The 24,080-nt window shown below is 48.7% G+C and overlaps 1 protein-coding gene across 6 annotated transcripts in view; it reads right to left on the minus strand.

The window, feature by feature from the left end:
- The window catches only part of LDA (limit dextrinase), a 297,784-nt gene that overhangs the window by 109,068 nt on the left and 164,636 nt on the right, over positions 1–24,080 (minus strand). For all 6 annotated transcript variants that reach the window (XM_087663138.1, XM_087663136.1, XM_087663137.1 and 3 more), the window contains exon 20: positions 15,515–15,586. In XM_087663138.1, coding sequence (XP_087519264.1) covers positions 15,515–15,586 — 72 coding nt within the window. The remainder of the gene's footprint in view (positions 1–15,514; positions 15,587–24,080) is intronic.

Raw genomic sequence — 24,080 nt, forward strand, 5'->3', positions numbered from 1 at the left:
CGACATCGTTTTCTCTCTTGCCCGCTCGCCAAGAATATCTGGTCACTCTTGTCGCACATTTGGCGCGCGGTGGTGGGATCCTCGCTAACTCCTTTCGATTGGGTTTTTGTGCGCCCGATGTATTCCGCACCGCCACAGTTGCATGAGAAGATCTTATTTCACTTTTTCACATATTGGGGATGCTGGCACATTTGGACAACGCGCAATGCTTTTCTCTTTGATTCGGCCTCTAATGTACCCCGACATATTGCCAGGCTTAAAGGGCTCTTGCATTGGCAGCTGGATATCATCCGACACTCCGACTTGCTTCCTCGAGAGGATTTGCATCCGTGGCATATGGCAATTGCCTCTGGGTCGTTGCCATGATTGGTGTAACTTTTTCAGTGCATTACTACGGGGCTTCCCCACACGTTGGCCTAGGGCCCTCGTGTATCTTGTAATCAAAAAAAAGAGAGAGAGAGAGAAAGAGAAAACCTCTTCACATGATGGCTTTGTGTCATCATGTATCTTGTAATCCAGTAATCTTGTATTTTTTTCGTAATTAATATAATTACCTTTTACGAAAAAAAAAAAGAGAGAGAGAGAGAGAGAGAAAGATGAAGAGCGATCGATGGCGGAACGTGATGGCGTCGCGGACCTGCCCTGATTCACCTGCTGCATCGACCTGACGCTTCGCCTGCTGGCCGTGTCTGGCACTGTCTCCCTCGTGGCCAGTGACTTCTGTGAAGGTACACAGACCTGTGGGCCGGCAGTTTTGCCCGCGTCTGTGGTCGTGTCAGCCCCGTCCCACTGGCCTGACGCCCTGACGTCCTGTCCCAGGCAGTTCTGCTATCTTGCTCCGATGCTCTGCCTTGCAGTGGCCATCGCTGCACCAATCTTCTTGTGCCCTCCTCCCCTTGGAGCTTGTCTCTGTTCCTGCGACTGTTGACAGGTTTGAAGGGCGTCTTCCTTGTGGATCGTGGGTCTCCACTTGACCTACGCAGGGTCTGTTCCTGGCATCCTGCTTTGCTTTCGGTGCCCGACTGAAAGGCAGCAGCAGACAGTCCTCTGTTTCTGCACCTACGCAGACTGACGTGCACCTCTGGACAGGCCACGACTGAGGCAGACAGACGTGCACCTCTGCCTCACGAGAGAGAGAGAGAGAGAGAGAGAGAGCTCGCCCTCTGTGTGAAGACAGCAGTATGGCTGGCCTGGATTTGGATTTTCTTGACCGGACGGTGGCAGCCCTTGGCCCTGATTCCGATGCAGAGGAGCCGGAAGATATGGTGCCATGCACGGAGGAGTTGCCGCCGAGTTCTGAACAGCCGCCTGCCGGCAAACGCTCCAAGCCTACGCCTGATGAGCCCATGAGTCCTCCGGAACGCTCCTATGCGCAAGTGGCCTCTGATCCTGTGGATTCGCAAGAAATTGACTGGGAGCATTTGCTGGACTTCGCCAATACTCTGCTCGGCGATTATGTCCAGCATAATACCGAATCTTTTTTTTGTTGCGGGAACGGATGATGTGCTGGAAGCCACGGTGGACCCCAAATCAGTCTTGCAATCCTTCTCGGTGTTCTATGACCGTGCAGTTATACTTTTCTTCACTGGCAGGATCCCAGTGCTTTCGCATATTCGCCAGTGGCTGCACCATCTATTGCAAGGGGAGTCTGTTGAGGAGATCTTCCTTGGACCTCGCGGGTTTTATGAGGTCCTGCTGAAATCGGAAACGCATCGCGCTGAGCTCCTGTCCAAGTTGCCGCTATTCTTTGATCGCCGCTTGGTTCATGTTGTGCCATGGCGCCCCATGGCCGACTTCCAGCGTCTGCTTCAACGCGAATGCCCGGTGTGGGTGGAGGTGGAAAACTGTCCGGCGGTCTATTGGCCCATGTTGAAGGATGCGATGGCAGTTGTGGGAACAGTGCCGGTTCCCCCAAGCCTCAGGGCGATGAACCGCAACCGTTTATGCATGTTATGGGACACGGCCAGGAAAAGGCCCGCGTGGCTTCGCCTCAATTGTTCGGGCATGCATCCTTTGTATTTTCGCTTAAAATGGGGCAACTTTGCGGGCCACTGCTTTTCATGTGGTAAATTGGGGCATTTCATGGCCGAATGCCCTGAAAAGCAATCGTCCTCGGAGGATGCGCAGGTTGTGCTGCCCAAGGACGACATGGTGCTTGATGCCACGCCCCACGAAGCCCTTCAGTCTCCTCATGTCATGGATAAAGGCAAACAACAGGTCCCGAGTGTGGATTCCCGTCGCACGGACTGGATTGAGGCACGTCCTAAAAAAGGTAAAAAGTTGGATGCAGGCCTGGCGGATCCTGGGCCGCCCGATTCCCAGGATTCCGTGCGCACGTATACGCGCCGGAAAGAAATGGCCACTTCACAGCAGGCTGCGCGTCCTACGGCCCCGTCGGGCCCCCGCAATCAGTCTCCAAGGAGAGCCTATACCGACGGCCCCAGAGGCCCACCTGCCAAGCTGGCGTTCGATGCCAAAGGAAATGTTATTACACCCTGGGATCGGCGTTATCCCCACCCCTCTCCCAAGGCAGTGGATTTCCCTTCTACCTCCAAAGCAGGTCGCCAGAATTCTTTTGCAGTATTGGCTGATTTTCTGGATCAGGGTGTCCTGGATGCTCTTGCGGAAAAGGTGAAATCGAGGCAGCAGGTGCCTCGTTCCTGACTTCCTTCTTTGAGGATACATGAAGATAGCCACTTGGAATGTGCTAGGCATTTGCTCTCGCCATAAGCAACATGCCATGTGGACCGTCTTGCACGAGAACCAGTGGGATGTATTGTGTGCAGTTGAGCACAAAAGTCACGGTGAAGCAGGAAAAGTGATGGATTGTCATGGATTCCGTCTGTTTTATGCAGGGACCCATGCTACGCACTATTCGGGCGTGCTGATGATTGTCCATGAGAAATATCAGCCTGTCCTTGTTAAAAATGATGTGCAGGGCCGCTTTCTGGTGATCGAAGTCTTATTTGAAGGAGAGATTTTATGGCTGTTGGGCCTCTATGCTCCGAATGATCCCGCATCCCGACGGGATCTTTGGTCCACTTTGCAGGGCTCCATGTCACTCGGCCGAAGGGGGTTCTTGATGGGAGATTTCAATATGTGTGTTGACTCTTCTCAGTCCACTTCAGGGCATTCGGTAATGGATACGCCGGAAAGCCGGGTGTGGAGTTCCTTTGCTTTGCACGTGCTCAAGCAACATCTTTGGTCGTGGCTTCACCCGTCTTTTTCAGGGTTTACTTTTCATTCCGCACAATATGCAACTACCTGGTCGCGACTGGACAGAATATATATCATGCTGGCCGATGATTTTCTTCCCGAGATGCTGGAAATGACGGTCTTGCGGCAATATGCGTTGTCGGACCATTTCCCCGTCCAGCTTGAGATGCGGGCACACTCTATTGCACCTTTTGTGCAATTCCTGGATAGGCTTCCTTTACGTTTCAACTCCTCTTATTTGAAGCATTCAATTTTCCAGGGCTATATGCAACAGCTGATTGAGAGGTTCTTATTGGACTTCGCCTCTGAGGGCTGGCCTTCATTTGCACGGCTGCTCTCTAATGTGCAGCGGGTTGCTCGCCAGTATGGGATCCATCATGCCTCGCTTTGCCGCCGATGTCGACATGCAGCAGAAGACTTACTGGCTTTGGTCCGTTCCTTGCTCCTGGATTCCCCTGATGATGATTTTCTGCTGTCTCTGGAGAGGCGGTTGGCCCATCTTATTCAAGTGTTTCAGTTGAAATCTTATCAACAGGCCAAGCTGCACAACTTGACGGACACAATGCAAGATAGCGCCTGCCAGTCTCATAAGTTCTTTCGCGGCTTGCATGCGTCTCCGGCTCGCGAAAATATGACCAGACTCCAGGATTCGGAAGGTCGCATGGTCACGGATCCGCAGACCATTGTCACTATGTGCAGAAACTATTTCATGGAACTTCTTGGTTCCTCTTCCTCGCCTTCTAGCCAGGTTACGCATGCCCGCTCGGTCTTCTATCATCTAGTCCGCCAGCAGGTTCCAGTTGATATGCAAGCCGCTTTGGAGACGGATATTTGCGAGGAAGAGCTTATGGACGTTTTGTTGCACTTGTCGAATGATAAAAGTCCTGGCTGGGATGGTCTCACTAATGAATTCTTTGAGACCTCGGCCACGCAGTTGGTGAAGCCATTGGTGGCCATGTTTCAGCAGGTGTGGGAAACGGGGGTCATGCCCTCCTCATGGAAAGAAGGCCTTATCAAACTAATTCCAAAGGTCCCTTCGCCGTCAAAGTTGCAACATTGGAGACCACTCTCTTTGATGGGCTCCATGTATAAAATCTACTCCAAAGTGCTGGTGAATCGGCTCCACAAGCACCTTCCAGCTATTGTGCATCCTCTCCAATATGGTTTCATTAAGGGCCGCAACATTCTGCATAATATCTTAAATGTGCAAACGGCTATTGACTATGCGCGGCACTCCGGTCAGAAAGTGGTATTGATCCAATTGGACTTGGAAAAGGCGTTTGATTATGTGGACTGGTCTTTCATTGCAGACCTCATGTCGGCTATGGGCTTTGGTAGCCGACTGTCCCGATTGATCTACACCATTAGTGCTGAGGCTTCCTCCAGAGTTATGCTTAATGGTGGAGTTACAGAGCCATTTGTCCTTGCACGCTCGGTCAGACAGGGTTGTCCTTTGAGCCCTCTCTTCTTTGCCCTGGCGACTCACCCGGTCCTTTCAATGTTATCCTCCATGGTAGCCTCTGCTCAGCTGGCCGGGCTGTCTCTTCCGTTGGGTCAGCACTTCGTTAGCCAATCTTTGGCTGATGACACCTTTATGATTTTGCAGGCGGACAGGGACAACATTCGAAGGGCATTAGATGTTTGGACACTCTTTGGTCAGCCCTCTGGGCTTCGCATCAATGCCCTTAAGTCAGCCATTCTCAGTTGTACGGAGCCTGATTTGCAGTCCTTAGGCTGGCAAGGCCAGGTGGTTTCCCGTGGCTCCATTGTCAGGCATCTTGGATACCCATTGGGGGTGGATGTACGGCCAAAAGCCCTGCTGGAGTGGATTTCACAAAAATTGGCGGCGAAGTTTATGTATTGGAAGTCGCAAGCGTGGCCATTCCATGTCCGCCTCAAAGTGGCCCAGACAATCATGCTTCCAATGCTAACGTATTTCCTGCCTTTGTTGCCATGGACGCCTACTACTTTGAAGGCCCTCACTCATCCCATCCGTTTCATGCTGTGGAAGAAGGATTCACTGCAGGCCGGCATTTCCTGGATTTCATGGTCACACGCATGTACCCATAAGCGCATGGGTGGAGGAGCTATTTTGGATGCACACACTCATATGTTAGCTCTCCGTTGGTCCCTTTTTCGTGCCATGTGTGTGGATCATCACCCATGGACCATCATAGCCCGTTATTTTCTTGAGGACAGCGGGCTCCGCCATGGCAACACACGGCTTCGGGCCTCCTGGTGGCATGTCCTTAATGCTGACTCTCGTGTTTCCAGTCCCTCTTCCTCTTTGTTACTGCACTTGGTCGGCTCTTGGAAAGTGGTGCTCCAAAAGGCCCGTTGGCACCCAGTAGGGGACCGCTTGCAGACTAATTCCTTTCAGCTGGAATTGTTGGCAGTATCGAGACTCCTTTCATGGGAAGATAAACATCAACTCAGACCAAGATTTAATCGCATGGCCCGTTTAGGTGTGACGTCGGTTGCGGATGCTACCCTTGCCACTCGCAATGTCCTCGTATCATTTCGGACTGCTCGGCGACTCTTTAAGATCCCCCGTGGATACCGTGATTTATGGGAGCAGCTTTCGTCGAAGCTTCAGGGTCGGCAACCCTTTCCTGCCTTGACTGTGGATCGCCCTTGGCAGGACTGGGACCTTGCAGGCCGCCTGAGTCTGGAAAAGGCCTCTACTAATCAGGTGTATCATCTTCTTGTTCAAGATCACCAATGGCTGGGAGAGAAAGCTAACACTGTTTGGGGACTGCGGAAATCGCTGTCATGGTGGCACAAAACGCTGATGGAGGGCTGGCTAAATAAGACACCTTTCAAATGCAAGGTTTTTCTTTGGCGGGTGATGATTGGTGGTCTTCCTCTGGCCTCGGCCCTTGCCAAGCGTCGCATCTCGAATGGCAATTGTTTCTTCTGTACCACACCGGCGGAATCGGCCCGACATCGTTTTCTCTCTTGCCCGCTCGCCAAGAATATCTGGTCACTCTTGTCGCACATTTGGCGCGCGGTGGTGGGATCCTCGCTAACTCCTTTCGACTGGGTTTTTGTGCGCCCGAAGTATCCCGCACCGCCACAGTTGCATGCGAAGATCTTATTTCACTTTTTCAGATATTGGGGATGCTGGCACATTTGGACCACGCGCAACGCTTTTCTCTTTGATTCGGCCTCTAATGTACCCCGACATATTGCCAGGCTTAAAGGGCTCTTGCATTGGCAGCTATATATCATCCGACACTCCGACTTGCTCCCTCGGGAGGATTTGCATCCGTGGCATATGGCAATTGCCTCTGGGTCATTGCCATGATTGGTGTAACCTTTTCAGTGCATTACTACGGGGCTTCCCCACACATTGGCCTAGGGCCCTCATGTATCTTGTAATCAGAAAAAAGAGAGAGAGAGAGAAAGAGAAAACCTCTTCACAAGATGGCTTTGTGTCATCATGTATCTTGTAATCCAGTAATCTTGTATTTTTTTCGTAATTAATACAATTACCTTTTACGAAGAAAAAAAAAAGAGAGAGAGATAAAATGACATGAGATGCTTTATTAACGTCTATAAGAGGCCAAAATGACCTATGAGACCAACAGTTACCAAACAAACCACCAAAGGTTTTGGTAAAAGATTTATGACTTTTGTTATGGTTTTGTTTGGCATTGCTAAGGCTAAAGTAGCTACCGATGGTACATTCACTAATTCATGTACTCTCAGAAGGTACATTAGGCCAAGCTATCCTCTAGCCTAGTTTTATTAGCAATGTGTACTAATGCTTTGGGTTGGGTGGTGCAAAATGAGCTATGAACAAAGGTAAAATCAATAGGATTAAGCTACTTGATAATTCTCAAATGGTGCTGAATTTATTTATTGATGACACTAATATATTGTGAAAAATGATGGGGCATCAATTAGAAAGGTTTGGAACTGCTTGAATACCTTATGTATGGCCTTTGGCTCTAGGATAAATCATAACAAAACATGTTTGAGTAGTCTAATCAAGCTTCCACCCCCTTTCTTGGTTGATCAATCAAGGCTACAAAATCACCACCAACAACAATAACCACGCCCCAAAAAAAAAAAAACTGCTTATTTTTGGTACGAATTTGTACGTAACGGTATGAATCGTATAAACTAGTTTGTAATACATACAAGTGCAACTATGCCCATAGGGAATGTCTCTGTGTCTCCATTGGATCGTCGCATCTCACGCATGCTATAGCATCCTTGCCATTTCCTAGCCATGTGCCGACTGCTGAGCTTCTGTGAGCAACAAGCGATAGGAAGAGAGAGATCTTCCCAAGTCTAAAGTTATCATGTAGCCTCCTCCAAAATTCACCTGGGAACCCCTCTGTAATTCCCTCTCTATGCCAATGGGAGGAGGCTGCTAGCTGTGCTCTGATCCTGCTCATCTATATCCTCTTTCCCAACCTGGTGGTGTAGCCAAAGAAGGGCACATTGCAAGGTCTATCAAGGAACAGATCGCTCCACGTCACCAAGCAGATAGTCCCTCCAGCACTGATGTCATAGGACAGGGGGTTCAAGTGCAATTGTCTTTGCCACCACTAAAGTGGAATTGCTACTATATCTCCATGAGCAACAAGCATGGAATCTCTAACAACTCTCCATCATCTCTGTGGCAGCTATTCATATTTTTGTTTCTCTGCATATCTCTAATGTTGTCTCCTCTCTACCTAGTGGCCCGCCGTCTCGTCTACAGCTCTCTTGCTCCTACAAGGCAACAGCTCTCCCCCCTTGTCCTCAAAGGACGATGGCTAAGGCTGAACAACCACTCTCCTCTCGCATGTCCCAGGGCAGTCTGCTACAAGGTGGCCTGCCATCCGACAGGCAGAACATTCCCCTAGGAGGCCAATGTAATGCACTATCTGAAGTATACATTACCCATGCACCAAAGGGGACCTGATGGGTCCAAGGAGGAAGTCTGGTCCTGTGGTGGGAACCAAAACCCTAACTAACGGGTTATCAGGATGCCCCTCCACAATCCCACCTAGAGAGGAACTACCCCTTGGGCAATGTGAGGTGTAAAGTACCCATCAAATCTGCAGGAAGTGGACTATGATAACTACACCATCACAAAGAGATGAATACTCTTTTCCCTAGACGAATCTATCGAAAAATGATATTGCAGTCAACACATCAAGTGAGCTGGTGGCAAGTGTCACATTGGATTGTTTGAACTGATTCCCTACTAGGGTTACTTTCATAACCCGCGCAGTGGTGCCTATGAGAGTTTCCCATATCATGTCTTTTAATGACCACACTGCTGGCCAATCAACTAACAGTCAGCACACCAAAGATGATACCTGTAAGGCTGCCGCTCTACCTTTGATGTCCAACACTTTATCAGGATCTAACCAAATATGCGAGAAAGCATCGGCTGTGGAAGCTGTGGCAGCTGCATGGAAATCCCCATAGAAATAAGAGGCACCACCTATTGTTTCACCAATGAGTTTTTTTTTCTTCATCTTGCAGCTGCACTGGTTCTGGTCTGTCAAGTCTCTGAACCTTGCTGATCTTGTTACATTACTTGAGGGAAAGGAAGGATAGAGAAGGAGAGGGTCTACTCCAGCTCGTCCGTCTGATTCCCCTGTCGCAGCACCACCCCCTGGTCCTACAGTGCCACCTATGCCACTTGGGCTGCGCTACCCCCACCTCCGCCACTTGACGGCTGGGCCACCAGCAGCCACCAAACCCACCATCACCTCCACCAGAATCAGCGAGAGAGGGACTGCCTGTTCATTGCCACTGTGCCTGACCTGCACATGCGCTGCCCTGCAGTGTGCCACAGAATCACTGAGAGAGGGAGCGCCTGTTCGGTTCCACTGTGCTTACAGGTCTATGGGCTGGTCTCTGACTCCACTGATCTCATCTGCACCCTGCTTGGGCGCCCCATTCTCTGTGTCTTCCTGCCCGGAAGTTCCCTAACACGTCCCGCTGCTGCTGCCCTAGGCCTGCTGTGTGTAGCAGTAGGCAGCATCTGGCCCAAACAGACAGAAAGAGTGAGAGCGTGGGAACTGCAACCCTAATCTGCAGCCCCCTGTCCTGCGGCCCCTACAGAGCACGCTTGTCTGTTGTGTCTTCGAACCCCTGCAGGGCCTAGGAAGAGACAACCACCCCTTCACCATAGACCTGCTGTGGCAGTTCCGCCCTCGCCTCACGCACAAAAGACCTCCCCAATTGACCTGCTCCAGTGCCTCCATCCTATGCTGCACGTTCATACCAATAGCATTCCTTGCTCCCTCCGTCTGGAGCAACATTCTCCCCAGTTTCACAGCAGCTAGATTGGTAGCCCCCAGCAGTGACGCGCAATGGAAACCTCTGGTTTACGCCGGAGCATTTTGCGAGTACCTCCCACTCACACACACCTTCCGCGTCGTCCTCTCTCAAGAACAGCTCCTTTCCGTCCGTACCACAGAACTGGAACTGAAAGAAACAGCAATCTATGGACAGGTCGTAGGACACTCTCAATCCAGGGGCCAGCTTCGGGATTGGCTTCACTCCAGACTACGCATTGGCACAATGCAGATTGTGGAGGCAGTTCTCATGGGTGAGGGGATCTTCATGGTTCAACTCACCTTCGTGGATGCAGCCTGCGAGCTAGTGGATAGCTCACCTTATGCCTCCACAAAGCAGGTCATTTACAGTGGATAGCTCACCTTCACAGTGGAGGAGTTCGCACTCCACAACAGGTTTCCTAGACACCCGATCACCCTTCTATCCCCCGAATTGGCGACAGAATATCGTCAATTAGTGGAGGACTTTGGACAATTTTCGGCAGAGTTCTTCCTCCCTCCTTCGCGGATGCAGTGAAAGCCACAAGACTCCCGAAGGTATGGGTGGCTGTAAAAGATACAAAGAACATACCCAAGATTCTTGAGATTGAGGCAGGCAAGCACTCTTTCAAGCAGCACGTTATTGTGATAGGGCAGCCTCGCCACTGCCTGCGATGCCATGACTTTGGGTATCAAGCAACAGATTGCACACATTTCGGAGCCAAGGCTGCTCAGCCGACAGAACCACAGGTGGATGCTCACAATTTCAAACAGGTCAAGTGACGACATAGAGGGAGAGCCCCTTGGACAGAGCCACCGCAGCAGAGAGCAGGAGCGCGAGCAATGGGCCCCCATTAGAACACCACGCATAACCCCTGCATTAGTCCCACCCAGTAGGATCACAGGCCTCCACCCCCACCACTCACTGAGACATCTCAGCACCCCACCCCCCCCCCCCCCCCCACCGACCCTATTCCGCGGCCTCCCCCTTCCAAGGCCACTCGCCCCCCTTCACACTCGCCTCATACATCCGATCACCCCACCACCCCTTACTCATCCTCTTCCCCACCTTCTCCCCGGCCGATCAATCCCCCCCGATCTTCACCCAGTACATATGTGCCCCCCCGCCCCCCCCCCCAAATACATTCCCCTCCTTCCCACAAGGGTGACGAGCCTCACACGCCCATATCCTCTCCTCACCAGCAGCCTTGCCCCCCCCCCCCCCCCCCCCACCACCCCCCCACCCACTAGCTCCTCTTGTCCAACTGCCCATCACACCTTCCCTCGACAGCGGCAATTGCTCCCCCGGGAATTTTTCCGTAGTGGTCCGTGGTCTTATTTGAGAGTGGCCGAGCGTCGAGAGTTTCCACTACCTCTAGAGATGGGGACCTTCGTGGTCCGCAAGTCAAGGAGCAACAAGGTCCATTTACTACCACCACCGGATGGACCAAACTATGCTTTCTTCTTTCACACCTCTCATTCAAGAGACTTGACGATGACACAGATAAAGAAGGAGGTGAGGGGCCAGGTTGCTGACCACATCTCCCAATGGATGGGACAAGGAGGACTATCACTTTTTTCCCAGCAGTGGCTAGGGTGCATGATGGACATTAACTGGTGGGCTGGAGCCGAGGTCCCACATCTCAGCATTATTATTCGACACCCTCCACAATGGACTGCACCGATGGATGTGATCGAGTGGCCCCGTCGCACAGGCTGCCCCCTTCTACCACCATACAGAGTCATGCCTCTCAGCCTGGCTGATAGACACACTGGAGGTACCGCCTAGAGCATCTATCACCCCTAGGGCCCGCTCGAGAGCCACCATGGGGGAATGGAGTGGAGTTCACCCTCCAAGCCTGCAGTTAAGCGCATTCGCATGCGCCGTAGCTCTTCCTCTTTATCAGCACATTTCACACCAAACAGATGCGTGTTCCTCCTGTCACAAGTTTCCCCATGAGTCTACACCTAGCATCCTGGAACGTAAACAACCTCCACTAGAGTGGAGCATGTGGTTCTACAAAATTGATTGTTCGGCAAGAGCTGCACCCTGCTCTTGCCGAACGGATCAACATCTTACTTTTTACAAGCACAAGCTCACCCCCTCCCAGGCCCATCGGGTGGGGAAGGCACGGAATTTTTCACGTGCATCAGCCTCGCACCTCAGGAGACCAGATTTGCAGCCTCTATGATTAGTACGGGAGGATTCCCTCTAGCCCAAATGAGGTGTTGAAGATTGCCACTGACTACTGCAAACATCTTTTTTAGTAGGAGGCCACCTCAGTCAGAGTACAGCGATGTAGACAGTAGATCTAGGATTGCATTCCACCTTGGTCACAGAGGAGATGGGAGGCTCCCTCCTAGACCCCTTCAAAGAGAAGGAGCTAGCTAAGGCCTTCAATGCACACGATGGGCAGAAATGCTCGGGAGAGGATGGTCTTTCTAAGGCCTTCTTCACTACCTTCGAGGAGGTGGTAAAGGACCCTCTACTACTAGTCTTTCAAGAGATTTTCGGCTCAGGACGGATGCCAGGGAGTTTATCAGCAAGTCTTGTTAGTCTCCAGTTGGACTATCCCAATGGAGACCAATCACCTTGTTGTCAGTGGCCTAGAAGGCCCTGGCCAAGATGATCAGAAGTTGACTCCACCACATGCTTCTAGACATCATTTATGATACCCAAACAGGCTTTGTCAAGGATAAGAGCATTCTGCACAATGGTCAGGGATTGGCAGTACTCCTCTTGGACTTCGAGAAGGCCTATGACAGGGTTGACTGGGACTTCTTAGAGGGCACCATCGCAAGGTTGGGTTTCCACCATGCTAGACTCAGAGTATGCAAATGATACCCCTCTTTATGTAGAGGATGATGAGCTGATGCTGGAGAGAGTGAGACTATCTCTGGAGGTATTTTGCACTATAGCTGGAGGGAAAATCAACTGGCGAAAGTCGGTTGGTTTCCTTACAGATCCGGACTCCAGCACGGAGTCGGGTGTCCACCTCATGTTTAGATGGGTGTGCACGGGATAGACCGTCCGATATCTAAGGTTCCAAGTGCGGCTCGACATCACTCCTATCCAGCAGTTTCTTCCAGTTCTCAACTCTATTAGGCGGAAGCTGACCTACTAAAACACTGCCCCCCTTTCTTTAACCGGCTGAGCCCTACTGGTCAACCAGGTCCTGGCAACAGCTTGGTACATCGCCTCTTGTTGGTGTTTCTCCTCGTCTTGTGTGGTTCAGCTTCGCCGCCTAGTGCAAATTTTCATCTAGGTAGCTCAAACGGTTCCAGGGACTCCCGGGCCAAGGTGGCATGGGTGACCATCATCCACCATCAGTCTGAGGGAGGGCTGCGGATCATTGACCCAAAGTTGCAGAGTTTGGCCCTTTTGGGAAAGCTAGTGGTCTGTGGTCTAACACTAGGCGGCGGGCACACCTGGAAGGTCCTTTTGCAAGAGGGTCTCCAGGAGTGTAGACCTAGGCCATCCCTGGCAGGGGTTGGAGGCCATCCTTAAGATGGATCTTCACGACTTCCCAGATCATGCCACCCAGATCTTCCTTCCTCCACAGCTTACTTCGAGTGTGACAAGGCCTTTGCAAGGCCCTAGTTCAACGGCCCCAAAGATGCCAGGAGAAGATAGACCATCAGTCTCAGTGGTTTGGAACCCCCAAGTCAAAGATCGGGACTGGATACAGATAGAACAGCAATCCCACATCCAGTGGGTTGCCTTGGAGGCTCGCCCTGCTCCTACTATATTAGGATGTGGAGGGAGGTGTACAAGATGGCGGATCAGAAGGTGTTGCAATGCGCATTAGGATATCAGCAAGAAGCTAAGCTGAGGAGGAGGGAGATTGACTCATTGATCCCTCAGGAGTGGCTAGATCCCCCGATCCGAGAGCCGATGGAGCCTGTGGAGGTGTGGGCTACTAGATTCTCACCTGCAAGTATCCCCTTACAGGTGGTAGGCAGAGTATCTCGTGGGGGGCTTTTTGTTGGCAAGTAGTTGGCCAGGGCTGTCACCTTTTGTATGAGGCCGGGATGTGGGACGTGATTTTTCTCATCGAGGTTGTGTCTTGTGCAATGATCGGCTTGGAGGCTTTACCCATCTTCCAAGTAGTGGAGCCCACAACAGAGCGCTCATAGAGGTATGAGAGATTATAGGAAGTCTTACAGGATGGCACATATGGAAGGAACACTATCAGGTGGTTTTTGGCGAGGAGTGTCTTTCAGTATATCCGACTTTGGCAAAGATTTGGACCTCCATCATCCACTCCCTCGGCAGCAGGTGGGACCAGGTGTAGGGCGAGTCACGAGCCCGCCACGAACTCCGTCTTCACTTTCTGCACACTTGGGGCGGCCATGACCTGTTCCTTATGATGCAGGTGGGCAGCCCCAGATGGCAATACACCCCCCTCCATGGCTTCTTTCCCCCATCCCCCCCAAATAACCTTGAGACGCTTGTATACATCATGGATTTGTGATTTGCATCAGCTCCAGCTGGTCTGTTGAGCATCCGCGTTTCATTGTATTCAGCCTCTGAGTAATATTATTCGCCACATTTTACTTGCAAAAAAAAAAGAGAAGGAGAGGGTGATGGCCACTGCATGGAAGAGCCCTGCCAATGCAGGACGTGTGGCATCCATTGCAGTGAAGGAAGGGGCTGAGAGGCGGGCTGAGCATACAGGAAACAGGTGAAAGGTAACAGCTTTCAGCTTATGCTCTCAGGCAGGTATGCAGGGGTGGGAGATGCAGGTGGCTGATGCAGCAGGTCTGGCACACAAGACGTGGGAGAGAAAGGGCAGGTGGTCAGAGAAATAGGGATGGTGGGAGAAGCAGGGATAGCACATACAGGAGAAGAAGCTGCAGGTAGTGGGCAGGAGGTGGCAGGTACTGGGAGCAGCAAGGATGGTGGAAGCAGCTGGCAGCCAGTGGGCAGCAAGGGGTGCATAGCAGGAGCTGCAGGAGCAAAACATACAAGCTACCTTCACATTGGAACAAGCTGAAATGGCTTGTTTATAGTCCACATTAAATCCTGTAGAATAAGTCTTTCTTTTCCCGCAAAATAAAATGCGGTTAAATTCTCAAGATCTGACAATGGAGTACACAAGCTCAACAAATGGCTCGAGCAGAAACTCAACATCACATATATCTAAAGCCTCTCGAGGCTATGCAGGGACAACAGAGAAAACAAGCCATATGGGGGACTGTAGCACCACCAAGCATGGCCAACCTGTAGCATGACCCACAGGAACTGCAATCCATGCTAATGAAGGTAAACAATAATGGAAGACCAAATATTTTCCACAATGGCTGGCATACAGTCCAGGACTCTCACTGACAAAGACCAATTGAGAACAAGCCTTTGACATGTCACTGGGAGGATATGGATGAGCTCCCAAACCTCCAATTGCAGCACCAAGGACTTAGCACTTGCTGACTAAGCAAGAACTCCCAACTTGCCCACCACATGAACTATTCCTGATCATGAAGATTATGTCCTGCATCTCAGTCTCATAGAGCTAACACTGCCCTCAATGGCTGACTGTCAGCAGAGAATTCTGAAGGTAATACACTTGCCTTCATCTCCCAATATTGTGATAAAATGTCACGCCCACTGGAGTCAAGGTCATGCTTCTCTCAATTTTATTACAGTTACACATAATGAAGGCAATTCTGACTTGCCCAAAATTATTAAGTGCAACGCGCGTTCCTTATGGTGTCCTTAATGTATATAACCCATAAGAATTTTAACTTAGGAACATAACATGACATATGAATTTTCTCCTTACATCCCTTATTGATTGAAAAACTGAAGTCGTGACATTTATACTTTCAAAAATAACTGCATAATCAATTAAGACACCTTTCTCCTCTGAACAACCAGAAATTAGAGTGATTTCCTTCCCTACTAGTAATGTCTACACAAGTGAAACAGACATCAAGACACCATATGCCATACACTGATGAGAGAGAGAGAGAGAGAGAGAGAGAGAGAGAGAGAGAGAGAGAGAGCATACACGAATCCAATCGGTTGTGGCAAGCAATGCATTTTTCATCGTAGCCGCATCCCCTTGATCAAGGTAATTTGGCTACAGAAAACCAAGAATCTACCACTCTTAAAATCTTTAATTGATCAAGATCAGAAATATTTTTTATTCTTTTTCTTAAAGGATGGAACATAAGAAGAGATAGAATGAATGAAATACATATGTTAACATCTACCAGATGCCATTCATCCAGTGGGTGAGGCAATGTAATATCTCACGCATGCAACAGGGACTGAGGAGGACCCTCATATGTACTCCATCCTGTCATATCTACTTCATGATGTCTCTAGGCCTCCACAGGATAGCCCCATAGAATGGGATGTACTGAAGCTCAACTCCAATGATCTCATCCTAGAGACCATAAGGATTTGAGGTCTCTCCATCCATCACAATTCAGCAGTCAAAAATGATGAGACTAGAAGCCTATACGCGTGCTTCATACATCTCAGCTGGAGCAACTAATGTATCAAAGTCATCTTCTTGTGCAAGGTTGTTGGAAATTAGGCCCATCTTATATACTATACATACAGGTTTCAGTCTAGCAAGAGAAACAAAAGTCCAACAATGGATAATAAACACTACAATCTTGATTTTGCTGCTTCTTGACATAAAATTTTCAAGAACTAATAGTTTTCATACTTCATGGGAAAAAGGCAATGAAGTGAGTGTGATTCTTTCTTTTCATAGAAGAAAAAATGTACTAAGAAACTTCTCACGAAATTTTCTCAAAGTAAAAATCCAAAACATGCCTTTGTATAGGACTGCAAAATTACGCTACAAAACTATGTAGTCTAACTCAAGTGCCATATCTGACAACAATGCGAAAGGGTGTTGAAATCCTAGGTATGAAATGAAGGCATCTCTCCTCCTCCTTATTAGAGTCACCCTGCAGTCTCTCCCATCTCCGGCTGAAAGTGTGAATGCTCTCTTTTTTTTTCGTAAAAGGTAATTGTATTAATTACGAAAAAAAGGTACAAGTTTACATGATTACAAGATACACGATGGCTCTAAACCATCATATGTAAACTCTCTCTCTCTCTCTAAAGTAGTAAACCACAAAGAGTTACAAAAAGCCATGGCAAAGATGCAGAGGAAATTGCCATATGCCAGGGAAGTAAGTCCTCCCGAGGGAGTAAGTCAAAGTGCCGAATGAGATATATCTGCCAATGCAAAAGGCCTTTAAGCCTAGCAATATGTCCCTAAAGATTATAGACTGAATCAAAAAGAAAAGAATTCCGAATAATCCAATTGTGCCAACAGCCCCAGTATCTAAGAAAGTGAAACAAGATCTTCATATGCGACTGTGCCGGTGTGGGGTATTTGGGCTGCGCAAAAACCAGTCAAAACGGCTTAACAAGGAAGACAACCACTGCTCACCAAACTGCCAACAAGAGTGACCAGATTTTCTAGCAAGAATGCAAGAAATAAATCGATGGCGGGCCGATTCCACACTAGTGGTGCAAAAGAAGCAATTGCTGTTGGAGATTCGACGCTTGGAAAGGGCTGAGGCAAGAGGAAGACCGCCAATCATCACCCTCCAAAGAAAGACCTTGCATTTGAAAGGTGTCTTGTTCAACCAGCCCTCCATCACAGTTACCTTCCACCATGACTGAGATTTACGCAAACCCCATACAGTATTAGCTTTAGCAAGCAGCCATTGATGATCTTTACTCAGAAGATGATACACCTGGTTAGCTGAGGCCTTTTCCAAATTCAGCCAGCCTGCAAAGTCCCAGTCCTGCCAAGGATGATCCAAAGCAAGGGCAGGAAAGGGTTGTCTGCTTTGGAGCACCATCAAAAGCTAACCCAATCAATCACGATATCCACGAGGGATCTTGAAAAGCCTCCTGGCTATAGGAAACAATATCTACACATTGCGGCTGGCAAGGGTGGCATCTGCAACAACTGAAGTCAAGCCCAAATGTGCCATGCGGTTAAATTTTGATCTGAGCTCATGTTTACCTTCCCAAGAAAGTAATCGAGAGGCTACCAACAGTTCCAGTTGGAAAGAGTTAGTAGCTAAGCGGTCCTCTGCTGGATGCCACTGAGCCTTCTGGAGAACCAACTTCCAGGAACATACCAAATGAGCAAGCAGGGATGATGAAGGACTAGAAAGCCGCGAGTCTGCATTAAGAACATGCCAGCATGCGCTCCGAATTTGGCTATCACCATGCACAAGTCCGTGATCCTAAAGAAAATAACGAGCTATAAAGGCCCACGTGTGATGATCCAAGCACATGGCACGAAAAAGAGACCAACGGAGTGCCACTATATGAGTTTCGGCATCCAAAATAGCCCCACCACCCATGCGTTTGCGGGTACATGCATGCGACCAGGAAATCCATGAAATGCCCGCATGCAAGGAGTCCTTCCATAACATGAAAAGAATGTACTGAGTCAGACCATTCAATGTAGTAGTAGTCCAAGGCAGCATTGGCAAGAAATATGTGAGCATTGGCAACATAATTGTTTGAGCCACTTTGAGGCGAACATGGAAAGGCCAACCCTGCGACTTCCAATACAGAAACTTAGCTGCGTGTGAAATCCACTGAAGTAGTTGCTTCGGCCGAACATCAACACCCAACAGGCACCCAAGGTGCCTGACAATTGAACCACGGGGAACAAGCCATTCCCTGCCAGTCCAATGTCTCTAAATCTGACTCCGTGCAACTAAGAATGCATGATTTCAAAGCATTGATACAAAGGCCAGAAGCAAGACCAAAAAGAGTCCAAACATCAAATGCTTTGCGAAGATTATCCTTGTCCGCATGCAAAATCATAAAGCTATCATCAGCCAAGGATTGACTAATGAAGTGCTGACCAAAAGGAAGAGACAATCCCGCCAACTGAGTAGAACATGCCTTATGAGATACCATCGAAAGAATCGGATGAGTCGCAAGAGCAAAAAAGAGAGGACTCAAAGGGCAACCCTTTCTCACACAGCGTGCAAGGACAAATGGCTCGGTAACACCACCATTCAACATAACTCGCGAAGAAGCCTAAACACTAATGGTGTACATCAAACGAGACATCCGAGTACCAAAGCACATAGTAGACATGAGTTCTGCAATGAAAGACCAATCTAGATAATCAAAAGTCTTTTCGAGGTCCAATTCAATCAATACCACCTCCTGATTAGAGTGCCTTGCATAGTCAATAGCCATTTGCACATTTAAGACATTATGCAGAATGTTTCGGCCCTTAATGAAACCATATTGAAGAGGATGCACAATGGCAAGAAGATGCTTATGGAGCCAATTCGCCATTACTTTGGAAAAGATTTTATACATAGAACCCATCAAAGAACTTGGTCGCCAATGTTTCAGCATAAACGGCGATGAAACTTTTGGAAGCAGTTTGATAAGTCCTTCTTTCCATAAGGAAGGCATGAACCCCGTTTTCCAAACCTGCTGAAACATAGCTGTCAATGGTTTCACCAGACTGGTAGCAAAAACCTCAAAGAATTCATTGGTGAGACCATCCCTACCGGGACTTTTATCCTTGGGCAAGTGTAACAAAACATCCATAACCTCCACCTCACGAATATCTATCTCCAAAGTAGTTTGCATGTCATGTGGAACCTGATTGCGGACCAAATCATAGAAAACTGAGCGGGCATAAGTAATTTGCTCTAAAGGTGAAGGAGTAGAACCAGGAAGGTCTAGAAAATAATTCCTGCACATATTCACAATAGTCTGAGGATCAATGACCATTTGACCTTCTGCATCCTGGAGTCTAGTCATATTCTCTCAAGCAACCGATGCATGGAGGCATGATGGATCCCATACTCCCAAACAACCCGCTGCACATTAGAGAGCAATTGTTCAAAAGAAGCATTGCCCTGAGAGGAGAAGTCCAATAAAAATCTATCAATCAATTGCTGCATATAGCCCTGAAAGATTGAATGCTTCAAATAAGACGAGTTGAAACGCAAAGGGAGTCTATCCGAAATTGCTTAAAAGGTGCAATGGGGTGAACAAGTATCTCAAGCTGTAGAGGAAAATGGTCCGACAAGGCATATTGCTGCAACACTTTCATTTCCAGCATCTTAGGAAGAAAATCACCATCCTGCATGATGTAAATGTTGTCCAACCGCGACCATGTAGTTGTTTACTGCACCGAATGAAAAGTAAACCTTGTAGAAGAAGGGTGTAGCCATGACCAGAGATTTGGCTTAAGTATGGCAAGAGCAAACGCATTGCACAGACGGCTTTCCGGAGCGTCCATCACCGAATATTCTGATGTGGACTACGAAGGATCAACACACATATTAAAATCCCCCATCAAAAAACCCCGTCTGCCAAGTGACAAGGAGGTCTGCAAAGTATTCCAAAGATCCCGGCGGGATAAAGGGTCATTTGGAGCATAGAGCCCAAGTAACCATAAGATCTCTCCTTCAAATAAAACTTCAATAACCACAAAACGACCATGTATATCATTCTTAATAAGAACCGGCTGAAATTTCTCGTGGACAATCATAAGCACACCAGAATAATGTATGGCATGTGTCCCTGCATAAAACAAGTGAGACCCATGGCAATCCGCAACTTTTCCTGCTTCACTGTGACTCTTGTGCTCAACAGCACACAAGACATCCCACTGATTCTCATGCTATAAATTCCCCATGTCATGTTGCTTATTGCGAGAACAAATGCCTCGCACAATCCATGTGGCTATCTTCATGTGTATTCAAAAAAAGAAAATCATGAACGAGCAAGGCTTGCCTGGATTTAACCTTTTCTGCTAGAATGTCAAGAACTCCCTCATCCAGAAAATCAACGAACACGGCAAAAGAGCTCTAACGGCCAGATTTTGAGGTAGATGGTGTATCCACTGTCTTGGGGATCGAACAGGAATAACGACGATCCCAAGGGGTAATCACATTACCTCTAGCATCAAAAGTCAACTTAGCAGGTGGGCCCTTCGGACCATCCGTATATACTTTCCTAGTAGGCTGATTGAGAGGAGCTGAAGAAACCCTACCATGAGTAGTGTGCTCTGAAGACAACAAGACTGGCCAGACGACCGGAGGACAGGTCGCGCCGCATCCAGTCAGTTCCAACGCGCCCGCCCTCTTTTTTTTTTCGTAAAAGATAATTGTATTAATTACGAAAAAAGAGTACAAGTTTTCATGATTACAAGATACACGAGGGCTCTAAGCCGACGTGTAAGATCCTAGTACTAAGCCACACAAAAGTTACACAAGTGGTGGCAAAGACCCAGAGGAAATTGCCATATGCCAGGTAAGCAAGTCCTCCCGAGGGAGCAAGTCCGAGTGCCGAATGAGATCTATCTGCCAATGCAAGAGACCTTTAAGCCGGGCAATGTGTTTTGGTACATTAGAGGCGGAATCAAAAAGAAAGGCATTCCGAGTGGTCCAATTGTGCCAACATCCCCAGAATCTGAAGAAGTGAAACAAGATCTTCATATGCGACTGTGGCGGTGTGGGGTATTTTGGTCGCACAAAAACCCAATCGAATGGGGTGAGCGAGGACCCCACCACTGTACGCCAAACCTGTGACAATAGCGACCAGATCCTCTTGGCCAGCGGGCAAGAAATAAATCAATGCCGGGCCGATTCCACAGTAGTGGTACAGAAGAAACAATTGCCATTCGAGATTCAACGCTTAGAGAGGGCCGAGGCAAAAGGAAGACCACCAATCATCACCCGCCAAAGAAAGACCTTGCACTTGAACTGTGTCTTATTCAACCAGCCCTCCATCATCGTTGCCTTCCACCATGACTGAGATTTCTGCAAACCCCATACAGAATTAGCTTTAACAGCCAGCCATTGATGATCTTTCATCAGAAGATGATACACCTGATTAGCAGAGGCCTTTTCCAGACTGAACCGGCCTGCAAGGTCCCAGTCCTGCCAAGGACGATCCACCGCAAGGGCAGGAAAAGGTTGCCTGGCCTGAAGTACCAGCAAAAGCTGCTCCCATAAGTCATGGTAGCCACGCGGGATTCTGAAAAGTCTCTTGGCCGTACGAAACGATGCGAAGACATTACGACTGGCAAGGGTGGCGTCCGCAACTGAACTCACCCCCAGACGGGCCATGCGGTTAAATTTTGGTCGAAGCTCATGTTTGTCTTCCCACGAAAGTAATCTTGAGACTGCCAACAATTCCAGTTGAAAGGAGTTAGCATGCAAGCGGTCCTCCGCTGGATGCCAACTCGCCTTTTGGAGCACCGCTTTCCAGGAGCCGACCAAATGCAATAATAGAGAAGAGGCGGGGCTGGAAAACCGAGAGTCTGCATTAAGGACATGCCACCAGGAGCGCCGAATTTGTGTATTACCATGTCGAAGCCCGCTGTCCTCCAGAAAATAACGGGCTATAATGGTCCACGGGTGATGATCCACGCACATAGCGCGAAAAAGTGACCAACGAAGGGCCAGCATATGAGTTTCAGCATCCAAAATAGCCCCACCACCCAAGCATTTGGGGGTACATGTATGTGACCACGAAATCCACGAAATACCTGCGTGCAATGAGTCCTTCTTCCATAACATGAAACGAATAGGGTGTGTGAGAGCCTTCGAAGTAGTAGGAGTCCAGGGTAGCAATGGCAAGAAATATGTCAGCATTGGAAGCATAATTGTTTGCGCCACTTTGAGGCGGACATGAAAGGGCCACCCTTGCGACTTCCAATACATAAACTTAGCTGCCAGTTTCTGTGAAATCCACTCCAGTAGCTGCTTTGGCCGAACATCAACACCCAACGGGTACCCAAGATGCTTGACAATGGACCCACGGGGAACAACCTGACCCTGCCAATCCAACGATTGTAAATCCGACTCCGTGCAGCTGAGAATGGCTGATTTGAAGGCATTGATGCGAAGACCCGAAGCATGACCAAAGAGTGTCCAAACATCTAATGCCTTGCGAATGTTGTCCTTGTCTGCACGCAAAATCATAAAGCTATCATCAGCCAAAGATTGGCTAATGAAGTGCTGCCCCAAAGGAAGAGACAAACCGGCCAACTGATCAGAAGCTGCCATTGAAGATAACATTGAAAGAACCAGGTGAGTCGCCAAGGCAAAGAAGAGAGGACTCAAAGGGCAACCCTGTCTCACCGCGCGTGCAAGGACAAATGGCTCTGTAACCCCACTATTGAGCATAACACGCGAAGAAGCCTCAGCACTAATGGTGTAGATCAATCGGGACATCCGCGCACCAAAACCATAGCGGACATAAGTTCAGCAATGAAAGACCAATCTAAATAGTCAAAGGCCTTTTCCAGATCCAACTGAATCAATACCACTTCCTGGCTAGAGTGCCTTGCATAGTCAATGGCCATTTGCACATTTAAGATATTATCCAGAATGTTGCGTCCCTTAATGAAACTATATTGAAGAGGATGGACAATAGCTGAAAGGTGCTTGTGGAGCCTATTTGCCAGGACTTTGGAAAAGATTTTATACATCGAGCCCATCAATGAAATTGGTCTCCACTGTTGCAACATTGACGGCGAAGGAAACTTTGGAAGCAATTTGATAAGGCCCTCTTTCCATGAGGAAGGCATGGCACCTGTTTCCCAAACCTGCTGAGACATAGCTACCAATGGCTTCACCAGTTGCGTAGCCGAACACTCAAAGAATTCATTGGTGAGGCCATCCCAGCCAGGGCTTTTATCCTTGGGCAGATGTAACAAAACATCCATAACCTCCTCCTCACAAATATCTGCCTTCAAGGTAGCTCGCATATCAAGTGGAACCTGATGGCAGACCAGATCATAGAAAACTGAACGTGCATACGTAACCTGGTCAGAAGGCGACGAAGAAGAACAAGAAGATCCCGAAAATAATTCCTGCACATATCGACAATGGTGTGCGTATCAGTAACCATGCGACATTCTGAATCCTGAAGTCTGGTCATATTTTCTCGAGCAGGAGAAGCATGCAAGGCGCGAAAGAACTTATGGGTCTGGCAAGCATTATCTTGCAAATTGTCAGTCAAATTGTGTAATTTGGCCTCCTGATAGGATTTCAACTGAAATTCTTTAATAAGATCGGCCAAACGCTGCGCCAGTGATAATAGAAAATCATCATCTGGGGTATCCACCAGAAGCGAACGAACCAAAGCCAGTAAGCCTTCCGCTGCATGGCGACGCCGCCGACAAAGAGAGGCATGATGTATCCCATACTGGCGAGCGACCCGTTGCACATTAGAGACCAGTCGTTCAAAAGAAACTGTGCCCTCGGAGGCAAAGTCCAATAAAAATCTCTCAATCAATTGCTGCATATAGCCCTGAAAGATTGAATGCTTCAAATAAGAAGAGTTGAAACGTAAAGGGAGTCTATCCAACAACTGCATAAAAGGTGCAATGGGTTGTGCCAGTATCTCAAGTTGGAGAGGGAAATGGTCGGAGAAGGCATATTGCTGCAATACTTTCATTTCCAGCATCTAAGGCAGAAAGTCATCATCCTGCATGATGTACATTCGGTCCAACCGCGACCATGTAGATGCATACTGCACTGAATGAAAAGTAAACCCTAGAGAGGACGGATGTAACCAAGACCATAGATCTTACT

The sequence above is a fragment of the Lygodium microphyllum genome, chromosome 22, assembly GCF_053477565.2.
Source record: "Lygodium microphyllum isolate KBCC chromosome 22, Lygodium_microphyllum_v1.1.10, whole genome shotgun sequence".
Classification (NCBI taxonomy): Eukaryota; Viridiplantae; Streptophyta; class Polypodiopsida; order Schizaeales; family Lygodiaceae; genus Lygodium; species Lygodium microphyllum.